At 44.6% G+C, this 17,254-nt stretch overlaps 1 protein-coding gene across 1 annotated transcript; it reads left to right on the forward strand.

Annotated features, from left to right (window-relative positions):
* The first annotated feature begins 13 nt into the window (after positions 1-13).
* On the forward strand, positions 14-16,135 carry cmtm7 (CKLF-like MARVEL transmembrane domain containing 7). The gene is made up of 5 exons (XM_033980314.2): positions 14-282; positions 9,018-9,194; positions 11,935-12,033; positions 12,221-12,302; positions 13,225-16,135. Exons 1-5 carry the CDS (start codon positions 172-174, stop codon positions 13,236-13,238), a joined length of 483 nt encoding a protein of 160 aa, XP_033836205.1. The 5' UTR covers positions 14-171; the 3' UTR covers positions 13,239-16,135.
* Positions 16,136-17,254: the final 1,119 nt, after the last annotated feature.

Raw genomic sequence — 17,254 nt, forward strand, 5'->3', positions numbered from 1 at the left:
GCTTGTCAGGGCGGTGCTCGGACAGTCCTCGGTGTCTGCTCCTCGGTGTCTGCTCCTCTCCTCCCCCGCTGTGTGTCTCTGCGGGTATCCTCGGTCTCCTCGCTGTCTGCGGGACTGTGTGCGGGACTGTGTGCGAGACTTGTGCGTGTGCGCGTATTTGTGGGTCTGGAAATGTCGCACGCCGTGGGGAGCACGAGCACGTCGGGCACGCGTACTCCGGACGGTCTCCTGAATCTGGGGTACATCCGGACCATCCCAGGACTGCTGCAGAGCGGACAGCTGGTGAGGACCGGGACAAAGCGGGACAAAGCGAGATAAACCGGGATTAGACCGATATTATGATAAATCTGAGTACGCCCTGAATGAGATTAAACCAGAACTAACCCGGATTAAAATGTGCAGGATGAACCAAACCAGGATTAGGGTGGGTCGGAGCCAGGTCTAAACTAAACCCTGAAGGCCCCATATTACACTATTTTCTGATCTATGTTCTAATGTTGTTTCCTCATCACAAGTTGTGTTATGTTTCATTCACACACGTTTAACACACAAGCCCTGCATATTTAGGCTTTCTTCTCAAACAAAGACACCTTCCACCTTGTGATGTCATGTGGTGATACAGGAAGTGACTGTAAGCTCAGAACAGTTATGAATATGCCACTTTTTCAGATCAGCAGCTTCAGCCTAAACGTAGTTTGCAGGTGTGTAATAGGAATGTAATGATATCCAAATCTTTCAGTGTGATACTTTCACAATGTGCATCTTTATTGCAGTATTTTGTGGAGGCTAAAAAAAATATAATAATAAAAGATTTAATGGAGCCTGTAACGTAGGCTGGCCGTTAGCGGTAGGAGGTGTGACAGAAGACAGCAGCACGGGTGTGGTCCACAATTTTTTTATTTCTTTCTCCCATCAATTATTAAAGTGCCAGGTGCATTGTGCAAATGGAGATCAGAGGAGCAGCATCATCTCCAGCAGCAGAACATGGTTTGATGGTTGCAGGCGCCTTTTATCCTGTTCCTCTAACTGGACTATACTACTATTAATTACTAGGGGTATTTAAAAACTAGCCTTAGCTCTTTAAAACTCAAACCTCCATAAAACCCAATAAACTCATAACCCAAATCAACATTATACATATTAAAATACATAAACCCTAAAACCAAACACCAAATGTACTTAAAACCCATAAACCATTTAAAAATGCCCAACATGTCTCCCCTACACCTCCCCCACCTTGGTCCTGCCCCGGAACCTTTTTAAGGGAGCTTGTTTCCCTGGGGATCTCTTTGACACCTGGACACAAGGACAAGGAGGTGGTAAGTTAAGACATTTTAAAACACTTTCACTAAAAACACTACAAATTACAGAACACACCAACACTTCAAAACAGTCTCAACAAACATTGCACTAATATTGCACATATCCAATGTATTAATTAGCTGTTAATTTTGTCCTCTTTCCCCTCCAGGACACGCAGCTTCAATTAAAATGCCTCTGTGCCCAGATCTAAAACTGGGTAAAATCAGACAAATCAAATAAACATTTTTAAATCCTTTTGTGCAATTCTTTTTTTTACAGTGCAAATAATGCTTAAAGTGCTGTGTGCTATTAGTGTATGTGCAATTTAAAGTGCATGTAGTGAAAGGTGCTATTAATCTAGTAACAAACTTGGCTGTTTGTTACATTTCCCCCCTCCTCTCAACAAGGTGAAACCTCAGTCTTCAGCCATTCTAGACAGACAGTCCGCTACCACGTTGGTCTTCCCAGGTTGGTACTGTACTGTAAAGTTGTAGGGCTGAAGAGATAGATACCAGCCTGCGATGCGAGTATTGGCATCCTTCATGCGGTTCAACCACTGGAGCGCTCGATGGTCAGTCTCCAGGGTGAAAGGACGTCCTAGCAGGTAGTACCTTAAGGAGTCGATGGCCCACTTCATCGCCAGACACTCCTTCTCCACTGTAGAGTATCGGGTTTCCCTGTCAAGCAGCTTACGACTAAGGAACACCACTGGTCTCCTCTCTCCATCCTTCTCTTGGAGGAGGACCGCCCCTAGTCCCACCCCCGAAGCGTCGGTTTGCAGGATGAAGGGTTTGTTAAAGTCAGGGCTGTGCAGAACCGGACAAGTGCATATCGCCTCCTTCAGGTCTGTAAAATCTCGATCACACTCTGCTGACCATCTCACCTTGTTGGGGGCAAAGTTCTTGGTAAGGTTGTTTAGGACAGCTGACCTCTCGGCAAACTGTGGAACAAACTTCCTGTACCACCCTACCAAGCCAAGAAATCCACGAACCTTCCTCTTGGTAGTGGGCACAGGGAATGAGCGTATGGCCTCCATCTTCTGTACCTGTGGCCTGATCCTCCCATAGCCAATGGTATAGCCCAGGTACTCCACTTCACGATGGGCCACCGCACACTTGCGAGGGTTGATTGTAAGTCCTGCAGCTTGGATTTTCTGCAGGACTTCCTGGAGGTGGTGGAGATGTTCCTCCCAGGACCTGCTGAAAATCACAACATCATCCAAGTAGGCAGCAGAAAACTCTGAGGCATCCTTCAGCACAAAGTCCATGAGCCTTTGGAAAGTGGCTGGTGCCCCTTGCAGACCAAATGGCATCACCCGAAACTGGTACAAACCAAATGGCGTCCGGAAGGCAGTCAGTTCTCGAGCTTCAGGTGCCAGAGCCAACTGCCAATAGCCCCTTGACAAATCCAGTGTTGTAATGTATGAAGCACCTCCCACACGCTCCAACAGGTCATCAATGCGTGGCATTGGGTAGGGGTCAAAGTTTGAGATTGCATTCAAGTGTCTAAAATCAATACAGAATCGAAGCGAACCATCCTTTTTTGGCACAAGAACAACCGGGCTACACCATTCACTGTTAGACACTTCAATAATGTTAAGCTCCAGCATCAGTTTAATTTCTTTTTGCAGCACTGGTACCAACCGTTCAGGTATCCTGTAACTCCTCTGCCTCACTGGAGCATCTTTTCTTAGTCTGATTTTATGCTGCACCAGTGATGTGAAGCCGGGGGTCTCCTGAAATAGAGTGGGATCGAGCAGGTGTTTGATTTCCTCCTGCTGCGAGGGAGAGAGGTGAGAGAGGTCAACAGCAGTTGGCTCTGTGGCAGAAGTAGGAAAGAAACAGTCAGTCACTTCCTCATCCTTCACAGCACGCACCAGAAGTTGCTGTGAAGGCTCTTGCCGAGTGAGGAATTCTTTCAAAAGATTTACATGGAAAACCTGGTGCTTTTTCCGCCTTTCAGGCATGTACAGTTCATAGTTAACTTTGCTAATTTGTCTTGTGATGTCGTAAGGTCCGTGCCATTTAGCTAGCAACTTGTTCTCACTAGTGGGTAATAGCAACAGTACCTTCTGACCAGTAGTGAAGACTCTGTCCTTTGCCTTACGATCGTACCAGGTCTTTTGTCGTTCCTGTGCTCCCTTTAAGTTCTCCTGAGCCAGGACTGCCATTGCCTCAAGTCTCTCTCTCATCTTCAGGACGTAGGCAACAATGTTGTCTCTTTCTGGCTCTGTACCCTCCCAATGGTCCTTTAGCAGGTCTAGTGGGCCCCTCACCTGACGTCCATATAACAGTTCAAAAGGTGAGAAGCCAGTTGATGCCTGCGGGACCTCCCTGTAGGCAAACAGGAGGTACGGTAGCCACTGGTCCCAATCTGCCCCTGTGGTAGAGACAAACTTCCGCAGCATGGTTTTCAGTGTTTGATTATACCTCTCCACCAATCCATCCGTTTGGGGGTGATAAGGAGTTGTCCTAATACCCTTGACCCCTAACAGCTGGTAGACTTGTTGGAGGAGTTTGGACAAAAAATTTGTACCACAATCTGTGAGAATTTCTTTGGCAACCCCAACCCTAGAGAAAAGCTGCAGTAAACAATTGGCCACTTGTTTGGCTTTGATACACCTGAGGGGAAAGGCCTCAGGATAACGTGTAGCATAGTCACACAACACCAAAATGTATTTGTTTCCTGCCGAGCTTCTCTCCAGGGGGCCCACAATGTCCATGCCAATTCTTTCAAATGGGGTGCCAATAATTGGTAATGGTTGCAGTTGGGCTTGTGTCACTCGTTTGCCTGAGGTTAACTGGCATGTTTTACAGGATGTACAAAACTTTGACAGCTCAACATACATTCCTGGCCAAGCAAAACGGCTACCAATTCTTCTTAGAGTTTTCTGGAATGCCATGTGACCTGCCCAGGGAATGGAGTGTCCCAGTTCCATTACCCTCTCTCTGAACTGCTGTGGCAAGGCTAAGGCTTCAATCTTGTCCTTTCTCTGGTAAAGGAGACCATTTTTAATGATATAACCCACTTCATCCAGGTAGCTGACCTTCCCTATGCTGACCCCCTCCCGCTCTGTGACCTTTTCAAACCAGGGCTTTAGAGTGGGGTCTTCTTCCTGAAGGGCACCTATGTCTGAGGGGATACTGAACTCAACTGGACTGAGGGGTTTGGCAAGTTCATTTTCTTGTCTTTGTGAGCCAGCAAACTTATCCCTTCTCTTTTGGGACTTTGACTTTCTCGTCTTTCCTGGTTGCACCTCGAGCTCCTCATCACAGAAAGGCAGCTCTTCTAAGACTTCTCTAGCTGACTGGGCTCTGGTAAGAATATTACAATGATTAGCAGGACTGGATTCTGTCATTGGGCTTGGGTTGCACATACTCTCTGGCGATGAAACATTTGCACCCTGGCTACTGTCAGACTGAGCAATTAGATCAGGAAGGGTTGGAATGTCGTTCCCTAGAATAACCCCATAAGGCAGGTTTTTAGACAGGGCTACAGTGATCAGGTAAGTTTGTCCTCCAACTGTCAAAAACACCTCAGCTGTAGGGTACCAGTGCTCATCTCCATGTATGCAAATTAGAGGGGTCTTGTCTGGAGACTGACGTTCAACTGGAACCAAACTAGACAAAACTACTGTCTGAAAACAGCCCGAATCTAAAAGAGCTTCATGCCGGTGGCCATTAACAAGGACTGGTGTTAAACGCCCCTTCCGCTCCCCTGTCTGCACTACTGCTAGTCTAGGTACGGAACATAGCAAAGATGGCTTGGCTTTAAGTGCCGGACAGAAGTGCTGTGTATGACCTAGCTCATTACAATTATAACACCTTATTTCCTGTGCTAGTGTTTTGGAGAACGGCTTTTTAGCTGGACGGGACTGTTGGTTGAATGGAGATGGCCTACCACTGATATTACCCTGACCCGGACCAAACCTCTTATCACCCCCAAAGGACTTACTTGACTGGCCTTGGGGAGATTCTCGGCCAAATTGCATGGATCTGGTCCCTTTCCGAGCTGCTGTAAAGGCCTCAGCTAGACGAGCAGCTTCCTCAGCGGTGGTCGTATTGCGCTCCCGAATCCAAACCTCCAGCTCAGGATTAACCATCCGAAGGAACTGCTCCAGGATAAGTGTCTCTGCGATGGTTCGAATGTCTGACTTCTCCGGCTGTATCCATCTATAGAAAAGTTCCTTCAGCCGCACATACAGTTCTCGAGGTGTCTCATCTGGTTCAATCTTCAGAGATCTGAAACGGCGCCGGTAAGTCTCAGCCGTGATCTCATACTTTGCCAAGATGGCTTCTTTCACCTTGTGGTAGTCTTCAGTGTCCGCAAAGTCCATTAAAACATAGGCATTCCTGGCTTTGCCTGTGAGGAGAGGAACTAGACGGACGGCCCACTCCTCAGATGGCCAACGTGACACTCGGGCCATTCTCTCGAAGGTGATGAGGAAATGCTCAATGTCATCCTCTGCGGTCAGTGGCAACAGCTTTGGTTCCCGCTGAGGCCTATAAGTGTAATTGTCCTCATCATCTGTTGGTGCCGCCGTTGGCTCTTCAATGTCATTTTGATGCTCAGATCGCTCTGAATGCATCCTCAATACCTGCTGCTGGATCTTGCTTACTTCCTCCTGCATGGCCTCCCAGCGCTGCTCCTGTACCATGCGCTCTTTGTCCCCTTTTTTGTCCCGTGCGACCTGGGAGTCCATTAGCCATTTCACCATGCCTGCCAGTTTCTCCAAACTGTCTTTGGAGCCACTTGCCTGAGCTTCCTGGTGGTGAGTAGACTCCACTCTATTCTCGTCTTCCTCATTTCTTCTCCCCCGTGTTGGCATTTTCTTCGTCTCACAGCGGCGAGGACACACTTCCGACACCAAATGTAACGTAGGCTGGCCGTTAGCGGTAGGAGGTGTGACAGAAGACAGCAGCACGGGTGTGGTCCACAATTTTTTTATTTCTTTCTCCCATCAATTATTAAAGTGCCAGGTGCATTGTGCAAATGGAGATCAGAGGAGCAGCATCATCTCCAGCAGCAGAACATGGTTTGATGGTTGCAGGCGCCTTTTATCCTGTTCCTCTAACTGGACTATACTACTATTAATTACTAGGGGTATTTAAAAACTAGCCTTAGCTCTTTAAAACTCAAACCTCCATAAAACCCAATAAACTCATAACCCAAATCAACATTATACATATTAAAATACATAAACCCTAAAACCAAACACCAAATGTACTTAAAACCCATAAACCATTTAAAAATGCCCAACATGTCTCCCCTACACCTCCCCCACCTTGGTCCTGCCCCGGAACCTTTTTAAGGGAGCTTGTTTCCCTGGGGATCTCTTTGACACCTGGACACAAGGACAAGGAGGTGGTAAGTTAAGACATTTTAAAACACTTTCACTAAAAACACTACAAATTACAGAACACACCAACACTTCAAAACAGTCTCAACAAACATTGCACTAATATTGCACATATCCAATGTATTAATTAGCTGTTAATTTTGTCCTCTTTCCCCTCCAGGACACGCAGCTTCAATTAAAATGCCTCTGTGCCCAGATCTAAAACTGGGTAAAATCAGACAAATCAAATAAACATTTTTAAATCCTTTTGTGCAATTCTTTTTTTTACAGTGCAAATAATGCTTAAAGTGCTGTGTGCTATTAGTGTATGTGCAATTTAAAGTGCATGTAGTGAAAGGTGCTATTAATCTAGTAACAAACTTGGCTGTTTGTTACAGAGCCCAATAGTGAACGCTGGACCCTCTGGTTTCTCAAGTACATTTCACATTCATTTGTGCCATAGACTTTCTGAAAACAGTTAAAAGTTTAAAACTCAGGGGTGATAAGCTCTGTGGAACAAATAACCACTTAAGTTTTATTTCAAATCTGTCTCTGAAACTTTATAAACCACTGAGTCATTAAATTTTTTTCAAAAATCTATGGGAAAAATGAATGGAAAATTGATTACTTTTGCCATAAATGCGACTAAACGGCACTTTCTTTGCAGTGGTGTTTCCAGTTAAGTGGGAATCCCATTCATTTCAATGGAGAATTTGAGAAAAGTTTCTGATTTAAAGTTGTTTTGATTTGTGTAAAGCATTCAGTGATGTGACCAAAAAGTCAACACTGCTGCAATTCTGTGGAGGCTTTACAATGGTGTCAAGATCAGCCTCATGCAAAATACACAGCCTGGCCAAAAAAAAAGGTCACACACTGTAATATTTCGTTGGACCACCTTTAGCTTTGATTATGGCACACAATCACTGTGGCATTGTTTTGATAAGCTTCTGCAGTGTCACAAGATTTATTTCCATCCAGTGTTGCATTAATTTGTCACCAAGATCTTGCGATGATGATGGTATAGTCTGACCTCTGTACAAAGCCTTCTCTATCAAGATTCTCAATGGGGTTAAGGTCTGGGCTCTATGGTGGCCAATCCATGTGTGAAAATGATGTTTTATGCACCCTGAACCACTCCTTCACAATTTGAGCCCGATGAATCTTGGAATATGTCCGTGCCATCAGGGAAGAAAAAATCCATTGATGGCATAACCTCATCATTCAGTATATTCAGGTAGTCAGCTGACTTCATTCTTTGAGCACATACTGTTGCTGAACCTAGACCTGACCAACTGCAGCAACCCCAGATTATAGTAGTGCCTCCATCCAGGTGGTGACTTTTTTTTGGCCAGACAGTGTAATACAACCCCAATGACAATGGCGGCGCCCATGGCAACTTCTGGAATAAGGTGAATATTGTTTCAAAGTATTTACACACAGCTCTTCACACGGGTGTACTTTGATCTGTTTTGCCAAAAACTCAGCGATGTTTTTACTGTGTTGGTGTGGTGAGTGCAGCCCATAAACCGGGTTAATTCTGAAGTCTGATTTAAGGCTCAGATTAAACAGTTGTAAAATGGGTCATAACTTTTTCCCCTGACTCAGAGCCACAGCAGAGACAGAGACGTGTTTCTTGATCTGAACTAAAGGAGGAGATATGTTTAGTGAGATTAAAAAAGATAATAGCAAAAGGGCCCTTGGTTCTGTTCCTGGAGCAGACAGGGCCTGCATGCCTGTTAGGAGTTTGCGTGTTCTCCTCGTGTCTGTGTGGAGTTCGTGTGTTCTGTTCATCATGTGTATCCTCTCTCCATTGACCTCTTCTGGCAGCTCCAGTTCCCTCTACTCTCTTCCTTTTGTAAATAACTCTCCTCCTCTGCTCCTCTAATTTTCCTGACCTGCCCCTCCTCTGCTCCTCTCGTTGTTCTGTCTTGTGGCTCCTCTGCTCTTCTTGTTCTGACCTGCCCCTCCTCTTCTCCTCTCATTGTTCTAACTTGCTCCTCCTCTGCACCTCTCATTGTTATGACCTACTCCTCTTCTGCACCTCTGGTTGTTCTGACCTGCTCCTCCTCTGCTCCTGTCGTTGTTCTCACCTGCTCCTCTTCTACACCTCTCATTGTTCTGACAGGCATGTCCTCTGCTCTCTGCACCCTCCCATGTTTTTTTAGTATTGTTCTCCTCTGCTCCTCTCTTGTAGATCCTTGTGTCCTTCATCACCTTCCTCTGGTCCCTCTTGCCCTCTGCTCCTCTGACCTCCTGTCTCTGCTGTTCTGACATCATCCTCTGCTCTTCTCTTATAGATCCTTTGTGCTCTTTGTCACCTTCCTCTGCATCTTTTCGGTCTTTGTTTCACCCATTTTGCTCCTCCTCTCTCTTGTAGATCGCTCTCCTGGTCACGTTCCTCTGCATACATCTGGCCCGCGGTTGGCCCAGCTGGTACGCATTCCAATTTTTCGAAGTCGTGGCCTTGTGGTTCTTTGTGGCACTGCTCGTGTTCTTCTTCATCCACATCTTCAGCCTGAACACCAGGACGCCGTGCATCAACTGCCCTCTGACGGTGAGACTATAGCTTGTATAGCTCTGGACATAGCTAACCTGCTAGCCGTCACGTTCCTTGCAAACAGTAAGCGAGAGAGGGCGTGATTTGGTTCCATTGACTCTGGCTCCAATTCACTTTCTCTGTAAAAAGCGTAGCCCTTCTCTCTCTATAACTGCTGTTGTCAGGCTTGTCATTCTGACTTTAAAATGTTGGTAGTAGCCCGCTCTACATGATCTAAACCTGGTCTAAAACAGGACTAGTCCAGGCCTAGATTGGCGCCAAGTTAAGTGTAAAATTGTGCTAGATCATTGCTACAGCACCTAAGCTAGGGACGGGTGATTTGCCACATAATTCATATCATGATTTTTTCGGAGCCAGATCAGGATTTCGATTCATGATTTATGTTTTCTTAATATTTCTTATAACATTTTTAAGTGGTCACTAAAGCTGTCTGTTGTTTTTGGAGGTTTACCCTTCACTGTGATTGGTTACATCCACCTGTCAATCACTCAGAGAATGTCAAGCTGACCAATAAGAAAGGGTGGTGGAAAGTGTCTGTAGAGCTGCATTAAACCAAAAGGCACAAAGTCACAACATGGAGATTTGACCAAAAAAGCTGATCATCACAGAGACGAGATCGCAATTAGATGTTTATCATCACATTTTACACTAAATTAAGCAAATATCGCTGTGTTTCAGATAACATCACCACATTCTATAGGCCTATCATATTTATTGGAGATGGAATATTGTTCAATATTGTTCAAATGCAGAGTTTTGTTGTAGTACAGTGAGTTCTTGGGTCTAGTAACTGATAGAAATGAACAGATTCAACATTTGTGAATTTGTCTTTTGGATATTTCATGGCAAAATACAATGTAATTCACAGGGAAATCTCTCTTGCCTCCATCTGGGAGTATGACATCATCACAGTCTAGAATCTCAAAACTACCAATTAGGACTCTAGAGGAGCTTGTGTATGGGTTTTGGTCTGTTTTTGGTCACATTTTTGGTCTGTTTTCGTTTTTTTGTTTTTTGTCTTGGTCTTTCTTTTGGTCTGTTTTTTTTTGTCTGTTTTTGTCTTTGTCTGGTTTTGGTCTGAGGTTTTGGTCTGGTTTTGGTGTGTTTTTTGGTCTTGGTCGGGTTTTGGTCTGGTTTTTGGACTTGGTTTTGGTCTGTTTTTTTGTCTTGGCCTTGCTTTTGGTCTTGCTTTTGGTCTGTTTTTTGTCTGTTTTTGTCTTTGTCTGGTTTTGGTTTGGTCTTGGTCTGGTCTTGGTCTGGTTTTGATGTGTTTTTTGGTCTTGGTCTTGGTTGGGTTTTGGTCTGGTTTTTGGTCTTGGTTTTGGTCTGGGTTTTGTCTCTTTTGGTCTGGTTTTGGTGGGTTCTTGGTTTGGTTTGTTTTGTTTTTCTTGATTGGTTGGGTTTTTCATCTCTGTTTCTAAGGGGAACTTTGACCGAGTTGTGGGTGAAACAGGAAGGAAGCCACAATGTGACACACAGCTGCAGATAAAGCTCTGATATTTCCACACCTTTACAGCAGGTTTATGTCACTTTGGGGACACATTTTAGACTCACAGGCTTTAGCCCACATTTAAAAACTGGACTTTAAATTCATCCAAGAATCCCAGGCATTTCAGATGTTGTAGGGGTCAAAACTACAGGGTTAGCAGCTTTTACACAGAATTACCCTATGAAGACAAAGGGAGGGCATCTGGCACACAGGGAGGGCATCTGGCACACAGGGAGGGCATCTGAAACATGGGGAGGGGGAGATCTGACACACAAGAAGGGCATCTGGCACCTTGAAAGGGCATCTGACTCACAGGAAGAGAGGACATCTGACACACAGGAGAGAGGGCATCTTGATTCTTTTGGAGCCAGATCACAAATTCTAATCACATTTTCATGATATCTCTTATAGCTTTTTTAAGAAGTCACTAAAGCTGTCTGCTGTTTCTGAAGGTTTACTCTTCACTGTGATTGGTTGCATCCTCACTCAGAAAATGACAAGCTGACAAATAGAAGAGTGGAAAGTGTTTTTGACAATAGAGCTGCATTAAACCGAAAAGCACAGGGAGGGCATTTGACACACAGGGAGTTAGAGCATCTGACACACAGGGAGGGAGGGCATCTGAAACACAGGAAGAAAGACCATCTGACACACAGGAAGAGAGGGCATCTGACACACAGGAAGGGCATCTGACACACAAGGAGTTAGAGCATCTGACACACAAGGAGTTAGAGCATCTGACACACAGGAAGAGAGGGCATCTGACACACAGGAAGAGAGGGCATCTGACACACAGGAAGAGAGGGCATCTGACACACAGGGAGTTAGAGCATCTGACACACACAGGAAAAGAGAGCATCTGACACACACAGGAAAAGAGAGCATCTGACACACACAGGAAAAGAGAGCATCTGACACACACAGGAAAAGAGAGCCTCTGACACACACAGGTAGGGAGGGCATCTGACAGACACAAGGAGGGAGGGCATCTGACACATACAAGGAGGGAGGGCACCTGAAACACAGGAAGAGAGAGCATCTGAAACACAGGAAGAGAGGGCATCTGACACACAGGAAGTTAGAGCATCTGATACACAGGAAGTTAGAGCATCTGATACACAGGAAAAAGAGGGCATCTGACACACAGGGAGTTAGAGCATCTGATACACAGGGAGGGAGGGCATCTGAACCACAGGAAAAGAGGGCATCTGACATACAGTCTAACCCTTTTTCCCTGTTCCCCTGCAGGAGTTCTTCCATTACTGCGTGGGGGCAGTGCTGGTACTGATTGCCTCCATCGTAGGTGCTGTGAAAGCTGCGGGCGTCTCAGCGCTGGTCACTGCCACGGTAGGGCATCTGACTCTTTATCTGAGGAGGAGTAAGTACTGCTACTACTACTACTTCTGCTACATCTAATAGTAGTAATAATAGTAGCAGTTTTAGTAGTGGTAGTACCAGTCGCAGTAGCAGTAATAGTAGCAGCAGTTGTAGTAGTTGTAGTAGATGTTGCAGTAACATTTCTGGTCCTTCTCAGGTGTTCGGGTTCCTGACTTCCTTCCTGATGATCGTGTCTCTGTGGACCACCTACAGCGTGTCCTGCGGCACCCATCAGACAGGTGACCTAGAATCTCATGACTTCATGACCTTATGACCTTATGACCTTAGAGAACTTTATATGTCCCTCAATGGGGTAAATTCCAGGGTTGCAATGCAAAGTTCAAGAATAGCCAGATGATAGAAGTAGGCACTCACAAATCAAGATAATAATAGTATTAGAACAACACTACAAGTTTAACACTAAAGGGTCCAGTGTTGTTGTGTACAGAGAGACTGTGCAGTACAGGAACAGCACCAACTGCAAACTGATTTCAGTGTATTATACAGGTGTCATTCATATTCTGTTACTTTACTGTACATGATTAGTACAGGTGGAGCATGTACAGGAGGAGCACACGTGTACAGGAGGAGCACACGTGTACAGGAGGAGCACACATGTGCAAAGGATGACCTTTGGAGCCTCTCTTTCACACAGGACCCTCCTGTACTCCACCTCCTTCTGTCTGCCGCCTCCTCTTCCTGTGTGCCACATCCTCTGCATGCTCCTGTCCCCACCTCCTCCTGTCTCCCACTCCCTTTTGTCCCCTACTCCCTTTTGTCCCCCACTCCCTTTTGTCCCCCACCTCCTGCAGTCCAGAGGAGGTTCTCCAGAACTCTGGAGTTACATTCCTAACTTTACTCGTAGCTTTAACGGTGTAACTTTACTCGTAGCTTTAACGGTGTCCACGGTGTCTGGACTTGTGTTTTGCTTCACACACACTGGTTTGTTACTATTGAGGTTCTCTGAGCCTCAGAACATCACAGATCAAAAATTATTTGAAGTGTTCTTAAGCCAGCATATGGATCAGAGACACACCGACTCACCGTTTGTCCTCCCTCTCGCTCCTTCTCCTCTCTCTCTCTCTCCCTCCTTCCTCTCTCTGCTCCCTCTCTCCCTCCGCCTCCCTTCCCTCTCTCTTTCTCCATCTCCTCCCTCTCCAGGTGCAGCCGTCTAAACCTGAAAAATGAGTACTGTGGGAGTGTCTGGGCATCACAATCAAACTCTGCCCAGATCCTGCACCTGATTGGAAGAGGCCCAGAGGTGTCGTCCAGTCAGATCCCAGCGTCCAATCCAAACATGTCATAGCCACAGAGTTAGTCTGAAGTTTTACATTCAAGGTGCTGTTCATGTTTCATCACTGCGGACTATACTTCCCATGGTGCACTGCTTCTACAGCTGCTGCTGCTGATGTGAAGTGTTCCTCCAAACAGAAAGGGGGGGGGGGGGGGGTTTGAGTCAGAACAAAATTTGCATCAGAACAAAATTTGCATCAAAATTGAATCTGCACATGCTGAGAAGCATTTTGGTTATTACGGATATTACGGAAACATGGAGCTAACTGACTCCAGTAGCATGTGTTTGGTGATGACAGCAGGTACCAGATTTGACGTCTTTATCTAAAAATAAAGGTTTCAGCAGTGGTCATCTGGACGCTGATTTTCAAATCAAGATATTTTACATTTGATGGTTCTGGTTTGAAACACTGTGCTTTATCCTAACCTGAGTCCAGCCCTAAAGGCAGTGAAACTGCCTTGTTTACAGCTGACCTCATTATGGGCTGTTGTGCCCTCATCAAACTTTCTTCTTAAACTGTATTTCACTGAAATGAGCTAAGGCCACAGCTGACTATTTCTGGAGTCAGAGAATGAAAATACAGTCAGGCTAACCACTAGCGTGACTGACACAGATCTGGTAAAGACTCAAACTGGGGAATGACGAGGGATCAGGCGGATGTGGGGGTAGAGGGGGGGTTCAGCTGGACTTCTGATTGCTGGGGTCCCTGGTGTCAGTGTCTGCTTTGTCCCTTTTGAATACAGCTTCTTTAAATGTTTTAAGCATGTTTTTCGCTCTCTCTCTCTCTGGGCTGACATCATTTCAAAATAAGAGCACACAAACCACCATCAGAATACATAGCACCTGTTGCAAGGCCTGTCACACTCTCATGCTCAAACATCAGATTCTGTTTAAATATTTATTATATTTAATGTTTTTATTGAAATGCCAAAAATGAGATGTTGTTTTGACTGAAGCTCCTGCTCACTTCTGTTTTAAAGTTTATTTTGTGACTTTGTGCCATAAAATTAAAGGTGTCTGGCTCAAAATCGAATATGCAGCTTTGGGACAAAGCATGTGAAGCTAGCGCCATTAGCACCGTTAGCACCAAGCTAAAGGCTGAGTGCATGAGACAGAGCTACAGTTAGCAGTTAGCATGCCAATCCGTGCGTCGCTAATCCAGACCCAGACCAAATCCACAATCAAGTCCTCAAGTCCAGAGCCGAACCTGGACTCAAATATTTCACAAAGCATCACACAGCTGCGTCCGGACTCTCGAATTCTGGTGCTTTAACTCACCCAAATCCAGTTTCGACCTGGTTTAGATCTGGTCTTGGTTTGAGGTAGTTTAATCAAAAGCACATTTGAACTGTTAAAAGAAACTGTAGGAATCAAACTTAAATCTCATGATCCAGAAACAGACCTTTACGTGAGCGTAGGCGCTCATCAACATTTTAGCAAATTTTTTCTAAGAAAGAATTTGTTGTTGTTTTTGTCCATTTACCATCAGCACAGTGTGTTCCTGGGTCAGTTCTGTATTGTTTGAAGAAGTCCATTTTCAGGAAGACTGACCATTTGTGCATTCAAATGTACTTTTGAAATCCTGGAGTTTGTCAGCCTGTACAAACAGTAAATACAAGTCTATTCAGCTAGTTCTTCTGACTGTAGACCTGTTACAAGCAGCTAAATGCTCCTTTTCGAGTTTGATCATCTTTCCCATGACAAACAGAGTCAGGGCCGTGTGCATATGTCCTACTGGATGTTCTACTGGACATAAATGCTGCTGTGTGTTTAGGACCTTAGTCCTGGTTTATTCCTACAGTTTCTGTCTTTAATATTAATGCCTTACTGCAGGTTATTCCTACCTTGCTGAGTCCAATGCCAAAACAATGCTTCCATGTTTTTTACTGAAACAATTTTAAAATTGGACAAAACCAAAAGTCAGACTGGACTTTGTGCACGTTTACTCACATTTGATACTTTTTGTTTTGTTGAAGAAAATGCATGATTTCACTGTGAGATTTGGAAGTGTGACAGCTCCACCCTCTCCTCCACCCACAACTATTCATACATTTCAAACTATTCAAATCTTAAAGGAGATGTATAGTCATAATCCAATGTAACTATGTTACAGCTATGTGCTTTTTATGGACCCTCTATAGTTTGTTTGGAATGATTCACGTTTGAGTAAAAATTTTTCTTCTCATCACAATCAGAATCAGGTGATTCACTGCAGCGTCTGGGCCAAACGCACACAGACATAACAGATATGCAAGTATGTGCCATGAAAGCTCACATGAGTAAAATTAATAAAATGTGAAGCTTGTTAAACCTCAAATGGAGTCCAAGAATCAAATCAGAAGGTCTGAATGACATAGAGTGATTAGTTTTACTCAGGGGCATCTGGGTAAACCTGAGGATGAAGATGTGCCTCCGATCTGGCCCCAAAACGCAAATCCACTAAAATAATTGTGTTTTTAAACTCGTCTTCAGAGGGCAGTATGTGCAAAAAAAAAAACAGTGAAGAACCTGAAATGTAACCCCGAGGAGCTCCACAGTTTAACTTTAACTTTGGGTCTGGTAAAAACTAAAACCAACAGAAGCTAAGGAGAGACAGCAGGCGAGGCGGTGGACAGCAGGTGGAGCTGTTGCTGAAGTCCGATATTTGAATGTTTTTTTGTAAATGTGATTTTATTTTTTAAATTGTTTTAAATGTTTAAAATGTTTGGTTTTTTGGGTCCGCTTTGAATTTAAATAAAATGTTTTTAGGCTGTGCGGATTGGTCCAGAGCCAGAAGACACCAGGGCATCTGATTTAAATGTGTTTTTAATTTAAAATTAATTCTGAAATTCCAATTCTGGTGCCAGACCAGATCAATGGGTGCCTTTGGACCCCTAGTCTAGTTCTGGTCTAGTCCTGGTCTATTCCTGGTTTAGTCAAGATTCAAGATTCAGATTCAATTCATGTCAATGTCATTGTCATAGGAAGCAACAAAATTGGGTTAAAAGCATCAACACTGCATAGTTTTGATGTTAAGTGCAATATAAAAGGTGCAAGAGCCTGTCCCAAAACCTCATAAATAAGCCCAGTATAAACTCAGTGACATGACATGAGTGCAGCATATGTGTAATAAACAGAAACAGTGTTAGCAGCATCACAGGGACACACAGTCACACATGTGGGCTATGTATGTCGTTATGCAACAATGCAAAGACCTTTTCAGTGTTACTGTGTTGGTGGATTTGACTATTGTCCATGGGAGGGGGGCAGAGAGGTAAGGAGGGCATTGAGGATACAGGCTGTTGGTCAGGCTGGTCGTTGTGGCCTCTATGGACCTGTACCTGACGGCAGCAGGTGAAAAAGATAATGAGAATATCCCGGTTTAGTCCTGGTCCAGACATGGTACAGTCCTAGTTCAGTCTTGGTCCAGACCTGGTGGGGTTCTGGTTCAGTCCTGACCCAGTCCTGGTTTAGTCCTGATTTAGTCCTGGCTCCAGACCAAACTCTCCAGACCAATGTTGAGTTCAGATTTGACTGTTTCCCAAGTGCCTTAAACGTCCTGCTTCACTTTTCTTTTGAGCCTCCCATGAAGTACTATGGGAAAAGAGTGGCGTATTACAGTAAAGTATTATTAAAGTATTAAGTATTATTACCATTCTAGTGAGTACTACAGTAAAAGTGCTATATTATAGTCAATATTTCAGGGAGTGCTACAGTAAAACAGTGTAGTATTACAGGGGGTATATCACAGGCAGTATTACGATAAAAGAGTAGTATTACAGCGGGTATTACAGGCAGTATTACAATAAACGAGCAGGGGGTATTACAGGCAGTATTACGGTAGCTCCATTAGTGTTGAACTCATCTGCTGCATGAAATAAAAATAAAAACTTCACAAAACTGTGTCTGACTTCTATT

This window comes from Periophthalmus magnuspinnatus, chromosome 16, assembly GCF_009829125.3.
Source record: "Periophthalmus magnuspinnatus isolate fPerMag1 chromosome 16, fPerMag1.2.pri, whole genome shotgun sequence".
Lineage (NCBI taxonomy): Eukaryota > Metazoa > Chordata > Actinopteri > Gobiiformes > Gobiidae > Periophthalmus > Periophthalmus magnuspinnatus.

Excerpts from the sequence above, each read along its gene's own strand:
- cmtm7 (XM_033980314.2), top strand. The coding sequence starts at position 172 with ATGTCGCACGCCGTGGGGAGCACGAGCACGTCGGGCACGCGTACTCCG. Across the intron at positions 9,195-11,934 it reads GCATCAACTGCCCTCTGACG|GAGTTCTTCCATTACTGCGT; the intron begins GTGAGACTATAG and ends GTTCCCCTGCAG. Across the intron at positions 12,034-12,220 it reads CAGCGCTGGTCACTGCCACG|GTGTTCGGGTTCCTGACTTC; the intron begins GTAGGGCATCTG and ends GGTCCTTCTCAG.